We start from the raw sequence: 25,339 nt of genomic DNA on the forward strand, positions 1-25,339 counted from the left end.
TGGCACCGCTGCCGGCCAGACTAGGCAAGGCAAGGACCACAGATCTCAGAATGCAGCTTTTTATACCATGAGAGTTCAGAATCTCTCCCTTACCTTTCCACTGAAGAGCCCAAAACCTAATCTCGGGGAGGCTGGTGAAAACTGAGCCCTCCCAGGGAGACACTGGCTGGTCACAACCGAGTCGTTTCCAGTCCACTGGCCAACACACCCGAGGAGCCGAACAGCAGCCTGGCCTCTGCTTCTCCTGCTCTAATTAATTAATTAATTAATTAATTGCATAAATATCAAACATATTTATGTGCGGCCCAAAACCGATGTCACTGGGCGGTTTACAATAAAACCGTACAAACTGAAACAATACATCATCCAAATAATTTAACATTTAACACAGTGTTAAAAACTTCCAAGAACTTGAAAGAGCTCGAGCACGGGGAAGGTTTTCTCCAAGGCAGTCTCCACGGCTCCCCACCGCCAGCGCGCCACGCTCTAAGCGCCGGGCACAGAAGGCTTCCTGCAGCTCCTCTCGTAGAAACGGAGCAAAGGCACCTCTGAGTGCCACAAAGACAGACAACTGCACAACTACTGCAGTGGCTTGGAGGCTGTTCAAAGACCCGGGTTGGAAGAACTGCTGTGTCTGTCTGATTAGTCAGCCGGCGAACCCAAACCGAGGCGAGGGCAGAGAAGGGTAGGACCCGACAACCCACGTTGTGAAGTGAGAGGTTTGCTACTGTGATTTCCCCTTGCCTGCACTTGATAAGGCACCAACGCCAACTCGGGAGGCCAGAGGAGGCCTTTTCTTCTCCACTATCAAAGGGAGAAGCCTGCCAGCAGAGGGTACCTTGAAATCCAGGGATGACAAGGCACTGCAACTTGAACCATCGCCTCACGCTGCCCCATACCAGAGGGCCATCAAGAGCGCTGGTCTTCTGATCAGAGCACTAAAGCCACTCAGGCACTAGAAGCCGGGTCCTCCTCCAGCACATGGGAGACTGAACTTGCCTAATGAAGAGTCAGGGTTGTCGACACTGATGGGCCGAAGCTTCTCCAAGGTTTCAGGCAGGAGTTGTCCCCAGCCCTTCCCGGATATGCTGGAAGGGACTGGACCTTCTGCATGAAACCAGATGCTCAGCCAATAAGCCACAGTCCTCTTTCAAAAGGACTGTGGTGAGAGTGCTGGTGAAACGTTTTGCTCTTAGGCCGGAGGCTCAGCCTCATTCAACGGGGGCAGGATGAGGGCCATTTCAAACGCTCCAGACTTTCAACTGGTTTTGAACTACATAGATAAGCCACTTCTGCCCTTGAAGGAAGGGAACGCAGCACATTTAGGATTAATGAAATTGCTGCATAGAAAGCAGGAAATGGAAAAAAGAATCCTTATACACCCCTAATTTAATTAAAGAATTATCTTCTTAAATTACATCTAATGGCCCCAAACTAATACCGGCCAATCAGTCGCTTTCATCAGAATTGCAGCTTGCCCCAGATTTGGGCTGAGACCTCAATCAACAGAAAACCAAAGAGTCCACTGAGTGAGTCAGTAAGTAGTAGATACTTTTACCGTCCCAATCATAGGCTAGAAACAAAACAGCAAAGGACACAGAAACACACGCAACATTATTGGTACAATCAAATAAATGAAATGGCTCACAGCAGATAAAAACCAGTGTTTTAAAAGGATAGGCAAAGGGAAATATATACATATATTAAAAGAATGTTGCATATTTTAAAACCAGCAAGACTTTATACAGTGGGATATAGAACACTGAAGCTGATGTATATACGTCGAAACGTCTGTTGAAAGTCCCTCTTTCTAGGTTTTAATTTACGCAATAAAATAAGGTCTGGGGAGAAGTATTGTAGCAGATCCATCATGCGTACTGCGTCGCCATAATATTAACCAATTCATCAAGACTTAAGAAGTAGACTCAAACCCTAGCAGCTGTCCAAGCAACGCTTGCCACCCTGCCGCGGAGGAATCCCCAACTGCAGAATCCCTATAACCGGAGGACTCCTTGAAGCCGGCCCTCTCAACTAGAGGAATGTATAGTTAGGGCAAGGCCTACAGGAATTTTAAAAAGTCTTCAGATTGTGTTTAAAATTAAACAGAGATGGGACACGCCTAAGATCAAGGGGCAGGGAGTTCCAGAGAGCCAAGGCCACCACTGAGAAGGCTCATCAGTACAGTAATGACATAGGAACCTAGGAAGCTGCCATATACTGAGTCAGACCACTGGTCTATCTAGCTCAGTATTGTCTACACAGACTGGCAGTGGCTTCTCCAAGGTGGCAGGCAGGAATCTCTCTCAGCCCTATCTTGGAGATGCTGCCAGGGAGGGAACTTAAAACCTAGATGTTCTTCCCAAAGAGGCTCCATCCCCTACTAAGGGGAATCTCTTCCAGTGCTCACAGTTCTAGTCTCCCATTCTTATGCAACCAGGGTGGACCCTGCTTAGCTAAGGGGACAAGTCATGCTGAAGGTGGCAGGATGCGCAGAAGAGGCTCTCCATGTGATCTCATAGGCCAGACAGAGCTATATGGGAGCAGGGGGCCCTTCAAGGTTCTTGGCCCTAAGCCATAAAGGGCTGAAACACGGCAAGAAAAGAGTGTTATATCTGCAATAGGTCCAAGTCAAGGCGTTGGGCTACCCTTTCCATGGCAGAAGATCTAACCAGTCAAGGCCACGGCACTGGAATATAGTGATCCGTGTGACACTCCCGCTCCCTTGGAAAGAAAACCCAATTTGGAAAGTGGGAAAACAAACACATCTAATGAATTCTCCTACGTGACTTATGAAGTGTAATAACATGCCTTAGGAGATTTCTTCCTGTACCAAATGAGGGTGGGTGGGTAAATCTTCAAGTACCCCCTGATGGCTTACGGTGGCGGGGGGGACGCAACTCCAATAATCCAAAAGGTCAGGAACAATATTAAATAAGACAGCCGTTCTTGCTACTCAACACTCCATTGTAACTCCAACCGCTCCAGATAACAGCTTTAATTTTTATTTTTATTTTAGTAGATGCTCCAAGGAGCCCGTGGCTTGCCCGTGCTCTTGTGTGTTTGTGTGTTTTCTTGCTTCCAAGAAGACAGCTTCTGTTTTATTTAGCAGCCAATTATCTGAACGCCAGGTGTAGGAAATGGCTGTGTTTACATTGGGTGCACACCAGGAAATGAGACTGTGGGGAAAAGCGGCAGGCGAGAGGTCTGAGGTGCCACCGCGTCCCCCTGGTAAGAGGTTTGCTTAATTACGAATGCAGGCAATTAGGGCTTCGCCAATGGATACAGATACAGGCAGGCTCCGTCTCCAGCTCTTACCAACGTGTTAATATTGCATTCCTCTCCTTCCAAATTGTGTCTCATTTTCCAGTGTTAGTTATCTATCTCCTTGCTGGCGTGGAAATCAGGACGCAGCCAAGTGCAATTCTAAGCCAGTGTCAAGACGAACGATGGCCACGATGGCCGTTGTTTTTTTAAAGCCCCCGCCCAACACTCAGTCTCCTGAAACGAAATTGTGATGGCAGCTGGTACCAGGGAGTGGGGTGCTGGTGCTTGTTTTAGCTGGAGGGCTTTTAAGGTCAGCTAACTGTGGAGCAGCAAGACCCGTCACTAGCCTAGGAAGGAAGGAAGGAAGGAAGGAAGGAAGGAAGGAAGGAAGGAAGGAAGGAAGGAAGGAAGGAAGGAAGGGCTAAGCCAGCCACCATTCAAGCCTGACCCAGAGTCTTGTGGCAAGGAAGAGACTGGCTAGCACTTGCCCAGGGCTGCAGCTGCCTAGGCCAGGGCTGGGATTCTGACCATTGGAAGGGCAGTGCAAGCCATCATCAGGGCAGTTCACACAACCACAGAGTGGAGGCAGGCGGTACCCAGCTTTGGGAGCTGGGCACGCCCCCATTTGCAGATTAGGTGTTAAGTAAAAGAAGATGGGAGGCAGAAAGCTTGATTTCAGTCAAGCCTCAGCTGGGCAGGATGGGTTTTCCCGCCAACCTCCCGCCAACCTCCCTCCGAAGCTGGGGAGGGAATCTGCGTGGGGCCGGCTCCTCCTACCCTGCTGAGGCCTGACAGCCAATCACGTCCCCTGCCTCCAACCTTGTTTTCCTCCAACACACGACTGCAAAACGGGATCACACCCAGTTCCCCAAAACGGTTATGACTCTTCTCCTACCCAGTTTATGGCCATGTAAATGGCCCCAACGTGTGCTGAGCAAACAAGACCCACTCCCTCCACTACTGGTGTCCAAGCATTTGGTACACTTAAGAACAATCAGGACTAGATATCTGGATATCTGTTAAAAACCCAAGCCAAGATGTTTAATCAAATTCTACCTTGCGGCCTAGCGCATGTTTAAGCATGAACCTCTCTCACTTCGGCAGGTTCCCAAATCCTGAACTATGGTCAACAACGAACATGGGTGGCATTTATTACATTGCTGATTGCGCATTTAAGGGAGCCCTGCAAAATAAATGACTTCTCGTCACTTGACAGCATATCAAAGAGGTTTCCTAACCAACTACCAGAGCCAGGAAATATATTAAATTAAGGCTGCAGCTACTAGTGAGAGAGCAGAGAGCAATTCGTTTTGAAGGCCGATCTTTGTGAACCATTCCAATGGACTAACTCCTAAATATTGATGGTTTTCGCACTTGCTGTCAGAAGCAACTATAAAATCCAAAGGTGGAAGCGAGGGAGGTTGCCCCTTTTCTGAGAGAAGGAAAGACCCAGGGAACAAAAAACAGAGGAAAGGGGGCATCCATGCTCTAAGGGATGCCTACAACTGCAGACTTCTGGCTTGCAGACTTCTGCCAAGCCTTCTGCTAGAATCCCAAGGCTGACCCAGCAGTGCAAGGCATACACCAGCGGCTCAGTGGGACACAGCCAGACACAAAATGGCGGCCCATGGGGGCAGCGCCAGTTACCTGCTGTGCCCCATGATCCTGGGAGGCCCTTCTTCATCAAGATACAGAGATGGATTTTCAAAGAAGTTTCGGGGTAAGGAGGAACATGGTGCCAGCTTCTCTATACCATGCAGTGTGTGTGTGGGAGAGAGAGAGAGCGAGAGAGCGCGCAATGCTACCTCCCTGCCACATCATGTTGGAAAACTCTAAGTAGCAGAAATCTAGCAACCCGATATGCCTCCCCCATGACAAATGGCAAAGGCAATGGAACAGAACTGGGATATAAGAAGAAAGTAATGAGACAAACCACCCTGAACTGCCAGTTGGAAATTAATCTAGGACAGCAAGCAAGAGGCAGAGAGGACGCAAGGCTTTACACATGTACTCACCACAGGCTATGGTTCTCTGTCCTGTTTGCTTGCCCTGGGTTACATTCCACACGGGACAGGGCCACAGCTCAGGGGCAGAGGATCTGCTCTGCATGCTGAAGGTTCCAAGTTCAGCCCCTGGCAGCATCTCTGGGTAGGGCTGGGAGAGACGCCTGCCTGGGACCTTGGGGAGTTGCTGCCAGTCCGTGTTGACAATAATGATCTAGATGGACCGAGGGTCTGACGGCGTAAGGCAGCCCCTGATGTTCTGCAGTGCTTGAATGATGCACAGCTCTCAATCTCAAACACAGGTCTTGCCTGAATCTCTCTGGTGCAACAGCCCAGGTTGTGCCAACCTTTCCACAAACACTGAACAGCACCGGGAGATAAGAGAGTCTCTCTGTCTTATCCATTAGCTGAAGGGAAGCCGTGGGGCAGGGGGGTGAATTTGCCCGTTTTCCCTAACCAGGCCAGGGATGGATGGGGCGGGAGGCAGGGGAAGAGAAAGACCTCTTTTCCTAGAAAGGGTCTATCTGTGAATCACCCATGGTATACTGCAAAAAAGAAAAAAGAAAGAAAGAAAAGGGGAAAAAGAAAAAAAGGCAATAAAAAGGTTCTCTCTTTCAACTCTCCTCCAACATATCCCCTACTTTTAATAATGGTTTTGAAAAGGCTAAATGCCATCTTGGCAAAAGCAGATCAAAGATCTGCAAGGAGGAGGAGGAGGAGGAATTATCCAAAAGGGATTCATAATGCAAGCCGAAATAATTTTCATACAAAACGCCTAGCAAATCCCCCCCCAACTCCACCCCCCACCCCCACCGACAAACCGCCAACCGAGGTAAATCCCAGATAATGAAACATTGTAAAGAGAGGCTCTATTTAATAATTTAGCCCCTGTCAAGGAGTTTGTATTGATTCTTGTTTCCAGCACGGGGAGAGAATGTTATCTGCAGCCTTACAGCTCAATGACAGCATCAGCGGATTTAATCACCACACAAGCTCCTGCCATGCAATTCTTAAAACTGTCACCTCCGACTCTTTGTCATTCTGCTGCCGTCCCTTCATATCCTGCCCGCCAACTCCCCCCACCGCCCTCCGATCTGTCCCCACAGAGCCAGAATTCTCGGCTTCGTGCATTAAAAACAAGCAGCCAGACCTCGTTCAAAAGCGAAGTGTGTAGGAGCACATGTAGTCTTTTTAAAAAAAAAAAAACCACACACACACACACACACAGAGTAAGTTTAAAATTGCTACACATTACAGCCGCAACCCAATTTGTCTCTTCCTAATAAGAGCGTGCTCCGTGGCACGACCAACAATTTAGCCCGGATGCAGAAAAACCGTTATCCTGCCAATCCCTGGACATCTGCTCTAGTGGAAGGTTTGGGGTAAGAGAGACGGAAGGAGATTAAGTGGTGATGGGGGGGAGATGGGGCTTAAAGGAGGAAGAATCCAGAGGGGAGGAACAATCGGGGTCTATATTAATCGGCCTGCCTCCCACCCACCCCGACCCCGTTCCAAAAACGGAAAAGGTCAAGGACGGCCCCACGGCCGGCGGGAGGAAAATTAGCCCTGAATTAATTTAGCGCGGCAGCTTTGGGGAACACAGGGCCGATTCATTCGCAGGCAGAAGGCGACTGTTCCACATATAGGTGTTGGTGGCTGGACCAGCCCTCCCTGCCCCCCCGGGAAATTTGCATTCAGAAGTATTATCCCCGCCTAATGCATTCCAGCCCTCCACCCTTGGAGATCTGGGAAGGTATTCTCCCCTTCAGGTGAGAGGGGCCGCTCCTTCCCTCCCTTTATAACCCTTTGGATGGCACCAAAAAAACGATCCCACAGGCCCTCCCAGCCAAGGTCATCACACACACAGATTTTCCCATTACGGGGCGCCGGCGGCAGCTCACAACTGTCTTTTTATGCACTTCTGCCTTTCTATCCACAGACTATAAATTGTTACAAGGCCCTGGGGCATGCCAGCTTTGTTCTCAATTCAAATCAGGCTTCCAGGAAGGCAGGCGGGTGGGCGGGGGGGGGGATACAAAGCATCACCGACAAGATGCTTTAATCAAGTAAACACACCGCCAACAAAGGGCAAACGCTCCGCCTCTCACAACGCTTCCGTCACTGCAGCAGGCCCGCCATTTTTCAGGTCCGTGGACGTGCGGCGAATTCCACGCTGGATTCAAAAAGAGGGCAGTGCCCACTTATAAACAATCCAAATGGACCAAGTCAGAGACAGCCTGTTAACACCCTTTGACTGGACATACAGGCAGGGTTTCCCGCCCCCTTCTTGCTTCAAATCAGGCTTTCATATTCAAAAACATGGGATGGGACATGGGGAGGGGGATGCAGCTCCGTTAGGGTGCTGGGTTGGCATCCAGAAGGACCCAGGTTCAAACTCTGGGGGTTCCCCAGGTCGGGCTGGGGAAGGTTATGGAAATGAGGGGATCTCTGGACTCCTTCCGCCATGGAGGAGCTAAGAGAAAATGCAAGAAATCCACCAAGAAGCACAGGAGTTTCCAACTCTGGGTCCCCAGGTGTCTTTGGACTACAACTACCATCATCTCCCAGCCACAATGGCTGAAGGGGCTGGGGATGCTGGGAGTTGTAGTCCAACCCTATCCGAGGACCCAATCGCCGAAGTAGCAAGAGGCTTATCACCAGACCCAGAAGAGTCACGGTCACACTCCACCCCCCAACGTTCCCTAGAGCAGGAATTCTCAGATGTTGTTGACTACAACTCCAAGCATCCCTAACTGCAATGGCCTTTGGCTGGGGATTATGGGAGCAGCAGTCAACAACATCTGGGAATCCTTGTCACTGGGAACACTGCCCCCACCCCCACCTCCCGTGATGGGGGTCTGGCAGGGAATTGGTTCCGAGGCCAGGCCACTTTGAGCCGAACTGGAATCAAGACTGGTTAGGGCACTGAGAACATGGCCTGCCCAAGCCTTCCAGATGACCCGGTTCCATGTGAACTGAGGGGCCACCAACCTCATCCCTACTAACTGGGCCAGGAGGCCTATTCCAACTGGCGGCACCCTTGTGCTGAGCATCCCCTCCCAGAGGCTCTTGCTGGTGTGTCCTTGCAGACTGCGAGCCCTTTGGGGACAGGGAACCACTGGCTGTCGCCTCTTGCTGTGCCACTTCTTCGAGTGTTTTGCTGGAAAGCTGTATGCAGCAGCACATGAGTCTTGAAGATGAGTCTTGAAATTAGGGGTGTTGACATGATACTGGAAAATGAAGCAACACCATCTTGGGATTTTGCTTTTTGAACTTGGAATCGGTTGGGAGCCCCACTGCTGACTGACTTAGCAAAAGGGTGCACCTTGCATACCAGGCAGTGCAGCTAAAAATACTTGAATCTCCCCCACTCCCACACCTCTCCCTCCCCCCGCAATCCACCACAAAAGCAAAGCCGCACAACCTAGCCAGAGTTCTCCTTCACCCCATGCTTCTCTCTGTGCTCTGGGCCCTGAAATGAAGTTAACAACACAATGTTTAGATCAACCCGGTGCTGCCGTAATTGTGTGTCCCAGTGCCCACAAATTGAATATGCCTTCAGTTCGCTGCAGGATTAAGTTAAAAGGAGCAGATGGCAGAGCAGGAAGCTGCTCTTAAAAGCAAATATCCTCCGTAATATTCCCCGATAGCCGGGGCCGGCAGAAAAGGCAAAGAGCTAACAAGGGCGAGTGGGGGCTTCCTCACAGCCAGACCCAGAGTGCAGGCGCTGCTTTAAGTAAGAGCAACAAACCCAAATCTGAACACTTGCAGGATTTGTGACCCCAGAGGGTGGGCTGGGTTTCAATAAGGCCGTTTCTCCGTCTGGAACTAATATTCGTATCAATTCAGCTGTGGATTCACAAGGCGGCCTGTGAGAGCTCCCGACAGTCCCCGTCACACATTTGTTCATGTTTGCAGCTCCTGCAAGGTACGTCAGGTCCGATTCCGGCTTTGTCCGGACCAACAGCTAGCTTGCTTGGGATGCTTTTGGCAGAGAACATCCAGGTGCATCTTAAAATTGGGCCTGGAGTGGCGAAGAGAAAAAGGCCGGCTTCCTCTGCACGACCACGGGCTCCAGCAGGGAGGCCATAGTTGCTTCACCCTCTCATTGCTTTAGTCCTCCTTCCCTCTTCCTACTTTCCATCCCAGTCCACTCTCTCAACACCACGGCATCCATCAAATCAAGGCTGGTGCTAACCCTGGTTTGTGGCTTCTGTTTCCACCCTGCCCTTCCTCAAAGGAGCCAAGGGCAGCTTTTATGCACCCTCACCATCCCCCCGTGAAATGGATGAGGCCAGGGGTTCTCAAACTTGGATCCACAGATGATGCTGGGCTGAAACTCCCACTGCCCTGAACCACAAGGGCTGGAAGCAGGGGTGTGTGTGTGTGATGAGAGGTGTAGTCCAAGAACCCATGGGTTAGGCCGAGACACGCATGGTGGGCCCACGGGCAGACGCTGCTCACATGTAGTCCCCCTTCCAAATGCAAACCAGGTTAGACCCTGATTAGCAGTGGGGACAATTCATGCTCGCTACCACAAGATCAGTGAGCACACACGCTCGCTCACCCTCTACTTGACCCCTGTAGAAAACTGGGCTCGAGAGATCTTGGGTTTGCTCTAGGGAGGCTCTTCTTAGGTTTCTATGCGAGCCTGTAGGTCTAACATGAACGCTGACCACGCAGTTGGGAATATCAACAAAAACTGGTGCAAATAAACGTTGGCTAACAGATCTGAAGGCTTTGGTAATTCAACCAAGTGCGGGGAGAAAATAAATCTATGGGGAAGGGTGAAGGGGAGCATGGAGCAACAACTGATCAAAACACTGGTCTGTGCCGGTTTCATTCTGTGTGTGGGTGTGTGTGTGTGTGCGCAGACACACACACACGCACTCATGCTACCCCAAGCTTTGACAATCGGAGCTCGTGCCAGGAAAATTAACATTGAAATGCAATCCCCGTGAGCCGGAGAACCTATGCGGCATTGTTTTGCATTCTTACAATTCCACGCCGCGCCTCTTAAAACAAAGTTGTTGCCCTGGGCCCTGGGCCCGCAGACGGGCCGCTGTCAGTGATTCAAGCCCCAAGACAAGGGCATCTTGTTCCTTGCATGGAGGGAAACACAGGTGCAAGAGAAAAAGGGAGAGCAAGGACACCAGTCAAAGCCACACACGGCCATAGACAGCAGCAGCCTAGTCCATTACCCAGAAAAGCAACTGGTCTCCAGGCCTGGTTTAGAAAGCAACTGTGCACCTTGGAAAAGGCCCAGTTTGACTGCCATATAATCTGTACTTGGCACATTCTGATATACCACAGGCAGATGGCACACAAGATCACCCTTGCCCAATCCGGGAGGTGATTCACAGGAAGTATTTCGTGGCTCCTGACTGCCCTGAGCGCACAAACTCTTTGGGAATGATTCGGACATGGTTTTTAAATGCAGTTTATACTGCATGTGCGCAAAGCCACTCTCACACACAAGAGAACTTGGGTCAGGGTGGGCAATTCTCCCTCGCCCAGGCGAGAACCCAGATCTTATGTGTGAGGCCCTCTCCTCGAATGAACACAGCAGCGTCAATAACAGAAAAAGGAGATCTTGGGAAGGAAGCGAAGGCTCCATTGGGTACTAAATAAAAAGCAGAGCAAGGCTACACAACTCTGGCGCTCCTGCCGATGTTAGACTACAACTCACTAGTGGCTACTGTGGCTGAGGACAATGGGAGTTGTAGCCCAGCAACTGGAGAGCCAAAGTGGTGCCGCCTGGTTCTAGAGCTTTAGTCTGCACCTGGGAGACCTGGCTGGGTGTGTGTGTGTGTGTGTGTGTGTGTGTGTGTGTGTGACATAACCGGTTTGCCCGATACGGTTCGAGTTGGAACTGGACTCAAAACAGGGCATGTTCAGTTCTGTGACCCCAAACAAGGAGCCCGGCTCAAATTCAGGGTTCTAATTTTGTGAAACAAAAATATTACTCCTACTCCTACTCCTCACTGCCAGGTTCAGCAGTGGCCTTGAGGGGTGCTGCAACAGCTGGGGGGGTGGGGTCCTCCGGCAGTTCCCCCTCCCCCCACCAGCCTCCCCGCAGTCTCTGAAGGGCCATTTCAGTCTGTTTTCGGGCCTTTCTGAGGTGGCAGCAGCCATCTTGGAGGCTGCCGCGCATGTCCCCTGGCAATTTGCATGGCCGGGTGGCACTCCCCGAGGGTGTTCTAGAACCCCCAGGCTGGCCCCAAGCCAGTTTGCACATCCCAAGACCTGACCTCATTTGATTGCATCCGTCAGCATCCCTTTTGCACGAGTGTTTCAGCTTTCCCTTTTAGCAGAGGAGGAAGAGAGAGTTAAACATGATGAATTAAGAGTGGGCTCCATATTGCAAGTTGGTGTGAAAGCGAGTCCTGAAAAAGCTCACGACTGCTGTTCTTGAGGGCAGGTTGGGGTCTTGGGGCAATCGGCAGTGAATCCGCAAGGGGTTTGTAGCGCTCAACTGGTTCGCGAGAGCAACGACGAAGAGGGGTTGAAGGAAAACGGAGTACACACTCTCAAGTGACATGATGATCGAAGGATATCAAGTGGATCAAAAGTTGGGAATGGGGCCACAGCTCAGGGACAGCACACTGGCTTGGCATGCCAAAAGGTCCCAGGTTCCATCCCTGGCAGCATCTCCAGTTATGGCCAGGAAAGACCCCTGCCTGAAGTCCTGGATGGCTGCTGCCAATAAGTGCAATCAAAGATGAGCCAAGGGTCTGACTCCGGATAAGGCAGCTTCATACACTCAAAACCAGCTGACAGTTGTAGGCCTTAATTAGAAAACTAACAGGGGATTTAAAGATCAGGGAGGGGCGAGGGGGGGGGATAAAAAGAGAAGAGGCAGAGGCAACCACACAATCATTCCATAAAAGGAGGTCAACATTACAGTTCGTCTTGCACATCACTGCCAGTCTGGGCTCAACGCAAAACCTAGAAGCAGAAGACCGAGGAAATATTACTAAGGTTTGGGGGCGGGGGGGAGAGCGAGAGCGAGCATGAGTGTGCACCTCTTTCTCAAGATATACATAAAGGTACTAAAACATACGACATGCTGTTTTGCAGGCAGCTTTAATGTGTTGTACCAGACCAATACTGACAACAGCAGCTTCAGCTTTTATTGCTGCTAATACCCTAAGCAATTACGGCTGCACAGCGGGAACTTCTGCCCAGAATGGCGACTATCACACTGTAATTCACCATTTTCTTTTCTTTTTTTTAAGGAAAAAAAGGAGTAATTCCTCCTGAACAGAGACACACCTGTTAATGTGCAAAATTGCATAAATGGGACTTAGAATGGTATCTGAGCCCGGCAAGCTTAAAAGCCATTGCTTTCTCTTTTTTTAAAACCTTAAAAAAAGAAGAAGTAGCAGCAGCAGTATTGTTGATGCGATAGGAATCCCGAATTTGCTAGAGAGCAGGGCTGGGAGGAAAACCAGAAAGGCAACAATAACAAAAAGCCCTTAAAAAAACAACAACAACAAAAACACCAGGAAACTGGACTGACTCCAAAAATCAGAAGGATGTGAAAAATTACCTGCAAGGAGAGGAACTGTACATAATTGAGATCTCCGGGGGGTAAAAATAGCAGACACATAAATATTGAAACAGGCTGTCAGAGCAACCAGGGAAAGGAAGCACCACTCTCCCACACTGCAGCTCTGCAAAATTCTCCAGAAAGGAGGGAGGAGAACAACAGAAAAAGAGGCAGCAGAGAATGAGAAAGACTTTGGTGGAAGCAGACGGTGGGTTCCAGGGCCGAGGAACGTGCCACCCAAACACGTACGTGCGTGTGTGTGTTTTCAGATTTAAAACGATCACTTTCCAACCTAAGAGCAACCAGAATGGAAGCTTTCACAGAAGACCGCCTTCTAATGGGCTTGGTTGAGCTCTCCCCACCAGGGACGGCGGAGAGCAAATGCTTCTCTGGCTGTGGGTGGCGCAAGGAGGCACACCTTGCCATCTGCGCCAGTTGCAGAACTGTACAGATGCAGAATAGGCCTCCCGTCTCGCCTGCAGAGGGCCATGCTCTTGCTTTGATGGGGCATATGCACCGGGGGTGGGTGGGTGGGTGGAGGCGGGGGGATGCCACTCAATACACTCATTCAGTTGCTTCTCAAGGAACAAGGGGAGTCATTTAGTGCAAGGCCAAAAGCTCGCGAAGGGGGTGGTTCAGCCCAACAGCAGCCTTCGGTGATCACCTCCAGAAGGTTTGAAGATCATCCAGCTTCCTATGCCTCGCAACACAAAGCATGCATCACCTTCTTGGAGAGAACAAGCTTTAACAGGGAGCAAACCAAAACAGTACAGTCTACAATGGCTTCGCACAAATACACCCAACAGTGGCTCCTGGGGATGGATGCTAGCCAGACAGACGCCTACCTCTGAATTCCACCTGCAGGAGGGAAGGAAGATCAGGGAAGAGTTTGGGCTCAGGCACTGTGTTTGGGCTCCCTGGAAGCAACCGGCTGCTTCCTGTGTGAAAAAGGCTGATGAACTGAATGGACCTTTGATCGAATTCCGCAGTACTCTTTATGTGGTGACCCACCATGGTGAAAGCAGCCCATCACCCAGGTACAGTGGCCTGTCAGGCGCTTTACAACCAGCCTGCTTCTGCAGTGGAAGGCAGGCAGCACGAACAGGTGGTTTCTCAAAACTCCTGGTGGACCAGAGTCACCCAAGGGTGGCTGGGCTGCGGAGTCTGGATTTGCAAGGAAGGGATGGAAGTGGAGTGCTCCTGAAGAAGCAGAGATAGAAATGGCAAGGTGACCACTGAGGACCAGGTGGAAAGGCACAGAGGCCTAGAGGAAAGGCTCTGTTGGAGTGGGCCTTGGAGGACGGTCTTCCAAGAAAAGGCTTGGTGAAGAGAGGAGGAGAGATTGCTCCAAGCACTGCCTACATAGGGGTGGTCTAGATCAGGGATTCTCAACGCTGGGTCCCCAGATGCTATTGGACTTCAACTCCCATAATCCCCAACCAAAGGCCACTGGGGCTGGGGATTATGGGAGTTGAAGTCCAATAACAGCTGGGGACCCAACGTTGAGAATCCCTGGTCTAGATGCAACTCTAAATGTGTACGGAGCCAGCAGCATCCCGCCCCGGCACTCACAGATGGCTACTTGCAGCTATAACATCCACACAGGACCAGGGTTCCCTGTAAGTGGTCATTTCAGTTGCAGATGCTGAGAGCTGGAGTCAACAACCCAGGAAGGCTGCACAGGATCTACGCTCAAAGTCCAATGGCTGGAGGCCAAACTCCCAAGTTGTCGCCCATGTTTTATACTTCACGCTAAGCACACCTAACATCTAACAAGTGGGCACCCACCAGGCTCTGAGGCAGTCACACACTTTGCGCTCAAGACCTTTCTGCATTCTCCGCAGACCCCACTTGCTTACAGCCACATCCAAAAGACCTCCAAGGCAGCACGAAAAATGTACTAGAAGGTAAAATCATGACCACCACCACAATTTCCCCTAGAGCTGACACGACAGCAAATCGATACGAAGTCAAACCTCCGTTCAACGGCACACCATGGAGAAGCCGAATCTCGGAACATCAACTGAACCACAGCAGGATAGGCAATGAGACTCAAAGAGACCGGAAAGCAACGAGGCCAGAGGAGTTCTGATCCTAACAAGACGCTGTTTGAAAGATTTAGCTTCACACACATTCCCGTGTGGAAAGGAAGGGGAACGGAAGCGAAGGTGCACCATTGCCGTCAGGATGGAGAGCAGTGACATTTTTCATTTAATTAAAAAAACAGGAAAGGCATCGCTTACCAGTTTGAAGTCTTGAATGCTACAGATGAAGTATGGGGTGTTCGGCCGGCGACTCTCAATATACACACAATCTTTTAAAAGGAAAAAGAAGAGATTTCATTTTAAAAACAAATTGGCCATTAGCTTCTGAATCATGGCAAAGATAAACAAAGCTGTGTATTAGATACACACACAGGGCTGCTCAAGAGCACCACAATGAATAGCATGATAAAAACATAATCGGGCATCTTTTAAAAAAAAAAAAAAGTCACATTATATTGAGTGAAGGAAGGAAGAACACTGCACAACTTTTAATGGAGATTCCCACAGGGTGTTGTGTTATGAGAACAAGTTAAGTCTAAAGCTCCGGTAATCAAGTGGCAACCACAGCCAGGTCAGAACCCGCGAATAGCCCCCAAAAGACAAATATCTCGTGGCTGCTATTAAACACTCAGCTATGCTGACCCATTTTTTGCTTCTAATTGTGAAGAAGACCAGAAAAACCCAGTCATAGCTGGAAACTGAAAACTCCATCAGCTTTCCCTTGCAAGGAACAACTTTTTTAAAAGTCTCATTCCCCCCACCCCACACCACCACCACCACCCCATTCTCTTTCCTTCCTGTGAACCCAAGCACAGCTCACAAATATCTTCTATTCTATTACCTTCAAGTCCCTCCTTGTCCAGCCTTCATTTCTCCTTATATCCTTACCCATGACTTTGGGGGTGGGACCACAGCTCTGTGGGAGAGTATCTGCTTGCTTGCATGCAGATGGTCCCGGGTTCGGTCCCTGGAGGCAGCAGCACCTCCAGGTAGGGTTGGGAATGACTCCTGCCTGGAACCTTGGCGAGCCGCTGCCAGCCAGTGTAGACCAGGGATTCTCAACGCTGCATCCCCAGATGTCACTGGACTTCAACTCCCATAATCCCCAACCAAAGGCCGCTGGGGATTATGGGAGTTGAAGTCCAATAACATCTGGGAACCTAACGTTAAGAATCCCTGGTGTAGACAATACTCAGCTAGCTGGACCAAAGGTTTGACTTGGTATAAGACAGGCACGTCCTGTGCACCTTCGCTCTTCAGCTCAGCCATCCAAAGGTCTCTTGCTCCCCTTAAAACACAAACTGCCTCCCCAGACAGCTCTATGGTGCCATCTCTCGTCTCCTCGACATCCCTTTTCCTGGAGAAGGTAATTGAGAGGGTGGTGGCCTCTCAGCTCCAGGCAGTCTTGGGGGAAACTGATTATCTAGACTCATTTCAAACGGGCTTTCGGGCCGGCTATGGGGTGGAGATTGCCTTGGTGGGCCTGATGGATGTTCTCCAATTGGGAATTGACAGAGGAAGTATGACTCTGTTGGTCCTTTTGGACCTCTCGGAGGCTTTCAATACTATCGACCATAGTATCCTTCTGGAACATCTGAGGGTGTTGAGGGTGGGAGGCACTGTTTCACAGCCGTTCCACTCCTACCTCTCAGACAGATTCCAAATGAGGTCCATTGGAGACTGTTGCTCTTCAAAATCTGAGCAGTGTGACAAGAAGCTTTATGAAGAGCCACATACCCGGATGGTCCGAAGCAAAAAAGATTACCAATGAGCAGGCCTCTCTGTTCTGACTGGCAGCAGCTCTCCACCATTCCAGGCAGGAGTCTCTCCCAGTCCTAACCTGGAGACACTGCCAGGGATTTATTTATTCATTCATTCCATTTCTATCCCGCCCTATCCAGAGGTTGCGGGCAGTTGAACCTGGGACTTTCTGCATGCAAAGCAGAAGCTCAACCACTGAGCTATGGCCCTTCCCTGAAAACTCTTGCTGCACAGGGAGCTGCCTCCTACCGAGTCAGACCCTTGGTCCGCCAAGTTCAGTATTGTCTGCACTGACTGGCAGCAGCTCTCCAAGGTTTCAGGCAGGATTCTCTCTCCCAGCCCTACCTGGAGATGCTGCTCGGGATTGAAGCTGGGACCTTCTGTGTGCAAAGCAGAGGTTCTGGCCCTGAGCTGCAGGACCCACACGGTGAGTGCCTTCCACTCACCCCAAGGTAGGTGCCCACCTCTTAGGCCGAGAGGCCCAACTGCGGCTCTCTTTCCTGCCCCAGCTCAGCGTGCAAGACACAGGCTCTCCCCTCCCCGCCACCTTGCACACTCCTTCAAGACAACCAGGAGAAGGCGCAGGGAGTGAGGAAGGTGTCTGTGTGCAGAGCTGCAGGGGATGAAGAGGAGCGGCTTTTTCGCTGGGCTTCTGTTCACTGTATTGAACTGCCCAGGAGCTGCAGATGGCAGATCCCGAGACACCCCCTTGGCCACTCCTCCATGCAGCGTGCCTCTCCTCCCCTCTCCCTGGGAACGAACATGTTGTTCTGCCAAAAGGCATATCTGTGAATAATCCACACGAAGATGATCCCGCAAGCTCTCTCCCCTCGCTGCTTTAATACCTAATTGTTGGAGAAGTGAAGAAAAGAGAACGAGCAGGAGGGAGGGAGGGAGAGTCGAGCAACAGAACTCCTTCGCCATCTCCTCTTTACAGCCGACAATTCTAAGGGGGCATTATCTTCACTATAAAGTCTCTTACGTTTATGGAAATACGCCTTTCATCCCCAAAGATTATATACCACAGGCTGAAATTGAGGCCAAATGCAGAGGAATTAATTTCTTCGATCACTGGAGAGGGAGAGCGGACTCAAACCACCTCAAGGGATCAGAACCCGGCAACTGCTTAAGTGCGATACCACAGAATCATTCAAACTGGGGGGGGGGGGGAGACGCTTAAAAAACAAACTGACGTGGAAGGATGAATTTAGATAAGCCAGGGAGTATTATCCAAGATGGGATTTGACAGAGTCAAAGCCTCCGGCGCCTTTGTGAGAGGTACCTTTGTGATAGGTACCATGGCTACGAGTGATGAAGAGGCTTGTGCGGGGAGCACACCTCATGGCACTGAAGAGGTATAGGATTGCATCTTACACCGGAGGTTCCCAACCTCGAGGCCCCAGATGTTGTTGGACTACAACTCCCAGGGGCCTTTGGCCATTGTGGCTGATGGATGCTGTAGGCCAACAACGCCTGGGGACTCAAAGTTAGGACTCCCTGGCTTATACCATCACTAACCAAGTGCCCCCACTCAAGTGACCCCTTATTCGGCTAGAGCTGTGGAGCTAAGTTCACCCTCCAACTCCTGGAATTTGCCCCTCTGGTCCTCCCCTTTTCCATACCCATGGATGGGGCAGTGGAAGATGGGCGAGCCATTTGGAGTCGGCCCGACATTCAGGGGTGAGGGTACTATATTGACGGCATCAATGATGAAAGATGGTCCCAGCTGCACATGGCACAATATGATATATGTTGCTTGCAAGGAATGGGAAATGGGCAAAACCAGGCCTGACACGAGGCGGTCTGGAGGCAAAGCCAGCACCAGATAGGGCAGCATGGAGACAGTCCAAACCATGGAGACAGTCTTGGCTTTCAGGTAAGGAGCTGCTGAGAGCAGTCAGGTGACTGACTGAAGGAGGAGGTCAAAGTCTGGTGCTTTCTAGGCCATGGTGGGATCCTATGGGCGCCCTTCAGTCACCTGACTGCTGGACTTGATGCTACAGGACCACTCTCTGGCCAGCTGCACTGGTGGGGAATAGAAACATCCATGAAGGGCAAGTCTACGCATCCTAATCTTGATGGTTATACGCCTCTCCAGGTACAAAAGCTGGACACCTTCGAAAACCAGTCACAGGGGAGCAACTGCAGGAGAGGGGTCATCGCTTCTGCCTTCATCTCCGGGTTATGGGCTTCCCAGAGGCATCTGGAGGGTCACTGTAGGAAACAGGGTGCTGGACTAGAGAGGCCTCCTTGGGCCTGGTCCAGCAGAGCTCTTCTAAACAACTGTATGCTGCGAAAAGGCTAGAGAACACCACAGCACTTCTTGAAACCCACACCTCTCTGCGTGCGCCGAGCACCTTGGCCTCCAGCTCGCTGGCATTTCACCAGCAGGAAGCAAATTCCAGGCATGGCAGGAAGGATAACAGAGTGGTCCTCGCCAGATGTATCCTGGTGGTGCTAACCTCAAATTAGTGACTCAGTCCCTTGAAAAACCAAGAGATGAGCTCAGAAGCCACGAGAATCAAGGAGCTGTTTGTGGGTTTTCATCACAAGGCTTTTAAAAATTATAAATTATTTTAAAATGCAGGTAAATTTTTTAAAGATGGGTTTACAGGCAGCATGCAAGCCCCTGTGCAAATAATGCAAGGCATCACTGCGAACTGGACCAGAGTTCTGTGGTAAAGCACCTATTTTGCATGCAGAAGGTCCAAAATTCAATGTCTGGCACCTGCAGTTAAAAAGTTCAGGTAGCAGGCGATGGAAATGACCCTGATCCGAGAACCTGGGGAGCCACTGCCAGTCAAGGCTGGCTAGTTGGACCAGTGGTCTGACTCTGTATAAGGCAGCTTCGTCTGTGAACCAGTCAGAAACATTTATGCCACCAGAACAGGGAATGGCAAGGAGTTCCTCCTGAAAAGCAGGATTTGAAAAACTAATTTATAGGATTAACTGGCTTGTCGATACCCATCTTTGCTATATTATTTTGGCTCAGAAATATGCAAACAAATGGAGCTCACTAGGCGAACAGAAAAAGAACATCATGTTCTCAAGAAGCAATGGGGAAAGCTATTAAACTCAGCTGTTCTGTTCCTGCAACAGAATCTAAATTTTCTCCAAAATTTTCAGAACTCACCCCCCTGCCTGGCCACGCCTCACGCCCCGGGGGCCCAGCAGGTCAGGCAGGCAAAGCACCAGACACCAAAAGCCAACGGCTTCAGCTACTCGATACCTGCTACCAGAGAGAAGGGAGGCTGAAGGGGCAGGATCCCTGGGGACCACTTCCACTCCAGAAGCCAGGGACCCACTTGAGATCCCGTGGCCCTCTGCGGCTGTGCAGGCACGCAGGCAGCCCTTTTCGGAAGAGGACTTGCGTCACAACACAGGCAAACAGCTACTGCTACAAAAGGATCCAATGCACCGGATATCACCAGGTTTTAGGACGCTGCATGGCACAGCGGTATGGAATATTCTCAAGTTCTTAGGCACAGGAATAGAACTGCTGGGTGTCCAGGAGCATATGGTTTTTCTTGGGCAAATGCAGACAATATTGAGACCAAGGGGGTGGGAGCACCTGTATGGTTCAGGAGGAAGAAGCATTTGGATTTAGACGTGGAAGACCTTGGTTCAAATCCCCACTTGGTTAACTTGTTTACTCAGTCTGGTTAATTTCATCACTTTTATTGTATACTGTAGTGTACTGGAGGGGTGGGGTATAAACATTTTAAAAATATAAATAGTTTAGTTTAGTTGTTTATTTACGATCTTCTTAGATCAAACATTAAATATATAAATATAAATAAATGGGATCTTTCCAGGCAGTTGATATGCCACAAACTACCAATACTGAAGATGAACTGGGCGATAGTCTCACTGCACTGCAGGGGTTCAAAACCCTTTTAAAACAAGGGCACCCCCTTCTGCCACAAGCCTTCAGTTCAGGAGAGTGCGCGAAAGGAAACACACACCAATTTAAAGTTAGGATGGCGGGTGACTCCAGTCACTGGCTCACCTCCACACTAAGTTACTCAGAAGCAGCCTTATTGGAATGAATGGGACTCGTTGACCTGTCCTGATCATTTCCAAGTGCTAATTTTCTGAAGCCTGTCACTCAGGCTGGAGGGAGGGAGTATGCTGAGCTTCAGCAGCTGGCCAGCCAATCAAGAGCAAAGGAGAAGGAACCTCCCCTCCTCCCTCCCCTCCTGCAGCGGACACTTCGCTGGCCACGTGGCGGCTTCCAGACGCAATCCTCGGACGGGGAACAGAGTGGCTGTAACAAGGGGAGGCAGGAGGGCTCTGGATACCCCCAGGGAGCCCTTCAACTGTCCCTAGGTGTACTCGTGCCTTATGTTGGGAACCCCTGCTCTGAAAGAGGATGTGTCCACCAGAGTGGCAAGAGCAAAGTGGCCCCAAAAGGCTCCCCCCAGACTTCCTTTTTTAGACGAGTTAATCGCTGCAAACTTCTTGCAAGGCTAGAATAAAGCTTTGGTGGGTGGAGGGGGGTGGAGAATAACATGGTTTGCAGAAGCTAGCGGATTCCTGTTTTCTCCATGAGAGAGAAATTAACTTAACCTCTGAACCGGCCGTTTCTCCTCCACTCCCCACTCTGCCTGCCCCCGCCACTGCACCAAACCTCCTGAATAGAGTCGCCACCGTCCCTTGACATTAATGCTACTGCCTTGTTGCTGGACAAAAAAGCCATTTCCTGCCGAGTGCTTCTAGTGTAACCATAGTAACTTAAGCGGGTCAAAGCCTGCAAAATCCCGTGTGCCAAATTCCGACATGCCAAAACTCTTATTTGTAAAGCAGGGCACTTTATCAAGCAGGGCCCCTATCCGCCAGGATGCGTGCCATTAATCATCGGGGGGGGGGGTGGCCGGGCTGGACGGAGGCTAATGGGCTTAGAAGGGTGGCGGGGGCTCTCCCCCTCCCCGGGCAGTAATGAATCCTATTGCTTATGTTAGGAGGAAGAAAAGAGGAGGAGGGAGAGCGGATTAGGATCTAGAACAGCCTGAATCCGCGATTTGATTGCCGTCAGTCAACCTCCTCTCCCACTGACAACAGGGAAGGAGCAAGTGTGCTGTCCTGCCCATCTCCGAGATAAAGTGAGAAGAAAATTATAGCCGGGCTTTGTGTCGACATTTCCATTACAAAGCCCCATCTCCAGGGCTTAGAACTCCAGCACTGCTGCTGCTGCTGGGTGGAAAGAGGCATACCAGGCTTGGGGCGGGCAGCGTCCCCCTCCCTCCTCCTCCAGAGTCTTTTCAAGCCAGCCAGGGAGTTGGGGCAGTGCTAGGCAATAAACTCATGGAGATCTATCAATGGCTCCTAGTCTGGGGGCTATCGGTCACCTCCAGCCTCAGAGGCACGATGCCTCTGAATACCAGTTGCAGGGGAACGGCAGGAGGAGAGAGGGCATGCCCTCACCTCTTGCCTGTGGGCTTCTCGGAGGCATCTGGAGGGCAGGGTGCTGGACGAGATGGGCCTTGGGCCTGATCCAACAGGGCTGTTCTTGGGTTCTCATGATGGGGTGGCACAAGAGTCAAATGCCTGGGGCAACTTTCCCCCACCTCTTTTGCAACTAAACGCTATTTCCGATTCCAAAATACAACTTTAAAGAGAGAGAGAGAGAGAGAGACCAAAGTCAGCCTTGGTGGCCTCCCGTGACATCTAGAGATCCAAAGAGGAACGTTCTGACATCACTGTCCGGAGAGATTCTCCATTTCTGTTGCTGCTTATTTGCCAGAACCTGCCGTGTTCTGTCGCAGGTGCACACTCACAAATTGGATCCCCAGTCAAAGGCTCTCTGGCAGTAGGGGCTGGGCTGGACATCCAAGACGGAGCGATAAGCGCAAGGGAAGAAGGGACCCAGTCTCATTCCTGGGAGCATCTCCAAACAGGATAAGGAAAGGCCTTCATCTGAAAACCTGGAGAACCACTGCCAGTCAGCGCAGACAACACTGAGCTGGGGGGACCAAGGGTCTGACACAGTCTGGCAGCTTCACACGCTCAACAGGAGCATCCATAGCTCAGGGAAAGAACTCCGGCTTTGCAAGCAGAAGGCCCCAGGTTCAATCCCTGGTAGCATCGCCAGGGAGGACTGAGAAAAACCTCTGCCTGAAACCCTGGAGAGCTGCTGCCAGCGAGTGTAGACAATACTGAACTAGATGGACCAAGGGCCGGACGCTACACTAGGCAGCCTCCTTTGTTCCTGTCCACCCAAGTCCCCGACACAAAAGCATGTACAGCTCTGGCCTTCCACAGTGAATCCTCTTTGGGCCTGGAAGAGGAAATGATCCTTGAGAGCCACCAACGTGGACTGTTTACAGCCCCCCATGGTCAACTCCACAGTTGCTCCCTTTGCTTTCAAAGTCTGGCTAAAAGCTTCTTGGGCCGCACTGCACAGATTTCCTGGCACTGCCACTGACCTCGGGGGGGCCGTTCTCAGCCTCTCCCTCGGAGGCGGACGGAGCCCCTTGCTGAGCACCGAAGCGGCCCTCAGCAGAGCTTCACATTTTATGGGTACATCATTAACAATCTGCATAACATTTGCACTTCAGATGATCAATCCCACTTGTGCAGTTTCCCCACCCAAGACGCGAGGAAGCAGATCTCGGGATGTGCTGGAAACCGTCACGAGATCTCCACGTGTGCGCCTTAAGTATCATGCAACCGTCAAAAGGGCCTATTCACAAACGGGCGGCGCTGCCAGAGACAGACACTTAAGTGCACCTTCTTGCTGCACAGAGACCTGCAGAATTCGGTTTATCAAGATCTGTGAGCCATCCAAGTCAATTAACTTCATCTGGAGCTGCGGTAATAGCAACAACAAAGGCATCCACCCTCGGCAAACCATCGGGGGGGGGCACCTTCTTTAAAAGTGCCACATTCTGTCGGTATCCTGTCGGAGCTCACTTTTGGTTCCCTGAAAGAAACCCATCCCCTAATATTCTGCCCATTCCCTTGGCAACGGAAACCAACAACATTTGCCTGCTTCCTCCAACTGGACTGGAGGCAAGGATGAGAAGGTAACACTGGAGGATAAAACCAGCTGTTGCCCAAAGCAAAGCCGACAGTACCTGAGCCTGCTGGGGTGGTCAGTACCATGGTGGGGGGGGCGGGGGCGGGGAGAGAGAGAGAGAGAGAGAGAGAGAGATGCTCACTGTGATGTTTGACAAGGTCTACATCCTAGAGATGGGAAAGAGACAATGGCACTGCAAGGCTTTTGAGCTTTGGGTGTGTTCTTCTGCTTTGATTGTCCTGGTCATCAGACTTACAGTGGCCACATCTGCAACTGTGTTTTAAAAGCTTCGCAAAGTTTTAAACACACACACTGCTACAACAACGTTTGATTGATGTCATCAGTCCATTTACCCTCCCCGTCCAGAACATCCATCATTAAGTCCAATAATTTTGTCAAGCGTCCACTCTCTGGCTCCCAAACCTTTGGGCTGGCTCCCAGAAGCAAAGACAATTGGTCACGGCCTGATCCAGAATCCCTGCCACAGAAGTGGATCTGTGCCTGATCCAGAAAGAACCCAAACAGTTGGCCCCTGGCAAGCATGCATGGGGAGAAGATGCCATCTTGGGCCCGGGGGCGGGGGGATAACCAAAATGTTCCTCTCAATAGCCACCTCCCTCCAAATTCCAGATGGGAGGTCCTCTGAGAACAGCTACAGTGGATGAATTATTTTTAGAGCCCAACCTCCTAATATTAAATGAAAGCCTGGTTAATTAGCAAGAGAGACCCTTTTAACAAGTCTGGAAAAATACCTTCCTTCCCCATTTGGAGCTTCCACCCTCTGAATGCCAGTGGCTTTACCGCAGCTGAGGGATGCACAAATTTGGGCTTGGTTCACTAAGCCATTACTGGTGGTGGCCACCAACCCCCTCTCTTCCCTCAGACCCTTTCCTGGCACGGAGACAGAGGGCTTAGGAAAGAAGGGGTCTCCTGCCATTTGCAATGGGAAACTGAGGCGGGAAGAAACAGGGGGGAGCCCTCTCCTGCGGCTCAGAAAGGATCCTTGCTGGGGAGGAGACCTGTGTGGTGCTGAGCATCCTGCTCACTAGAGGCACTCAGCACTGGGGAGCTGGCCAGTCGACCTGCAGATGCCTGCCACAGCCTCCTCCAATGCAGCACAAGCACTGGAAATTCTTTAAACACTGGCAATGTTAACAGTGCAATGCTTCTTCTAAACCAGGCCTTAAGATAAGGCGAGAGAAAGAAAGGAAAGGGATCTGGTGGGGGAATGAGAGACGTGTGCCTGCTGCTTTCGAAGGGGGACAGGCACAGAAAAAAAGAAATCAGGTAAGGAGAAGGTAAGAAATCAGAGTGACAGGTAAGAAGGTGTACATTTACCTCCACCGCCCACACGGCTGACAACAAACAAATTGCTAGTCTGATATCTCCTTGTTGTTGCCTGCCGAGCGGATTTCAAGCCACGCTGCCGGCTCATCAGGAAAACAATGCACTGCGGCCCCGCTCCGAGCGGTCCAGCCCGTTTGCTGGAGCCAACATAGGCTACCCGTTCAGGATGCCTGCACGGCGGTTCTTGTTTCACAGAATCATTGCTATTGTGATTCTCCAAGAGAATCCATTTTCTTTTTGAAGGAGCTTGCTGCAACTGCTGCTCCTTAATGGACTGTCAGTATAATTTAGATTTCATCAATTTAAACTCATTCAAGCCTAGCTCCTGATTGTACAGTAAATGGAACAT

General features: G+C 50.7%; 1 protein-coding gene across 12 annotated transcripts in view; it reads right to left on the reverse strand.

Moving 5' to 3' along the window:
* The window catches only part of RERE (arginine-glutamic acid dipeptide repeats), a 272,298-nt gene that overhangs the window by 140,199 nt on the left and 106,760 nt on the right, over window positions 1-25,339 (reverse strand). For all 12 annotated transcript variants that reach the window (XM_053280800.1, XM_053280796.1, XM_053280798.1 and 9 more), the window contains one exon: window positions 15,063-15,133. In XM_053280800.1, the coding sequence (XP_053136775.1) occupies window positions 15,063-15,133 (71 nt within the window). The remainder of the gene's footprint in view (window positions 1-15,062; window positions 15,134-25,339) is intronic.

The sequence above is a fragment of the Hemicordylus capensis genome, chromosome 16 (assembly GCF_027244095.1).
Source record: "Hemicordylus capensis ecotype Gifberg chromosome 16, rHemCap1.1.pri, whole genome shotgun sequence".
Taxonomy (NCBI): Eukaryota; Metazoa; Chordata; class Lepidosauria; order Squamata; family Cordylidae; genus Hemicordylus; species Hemicordylus capensis.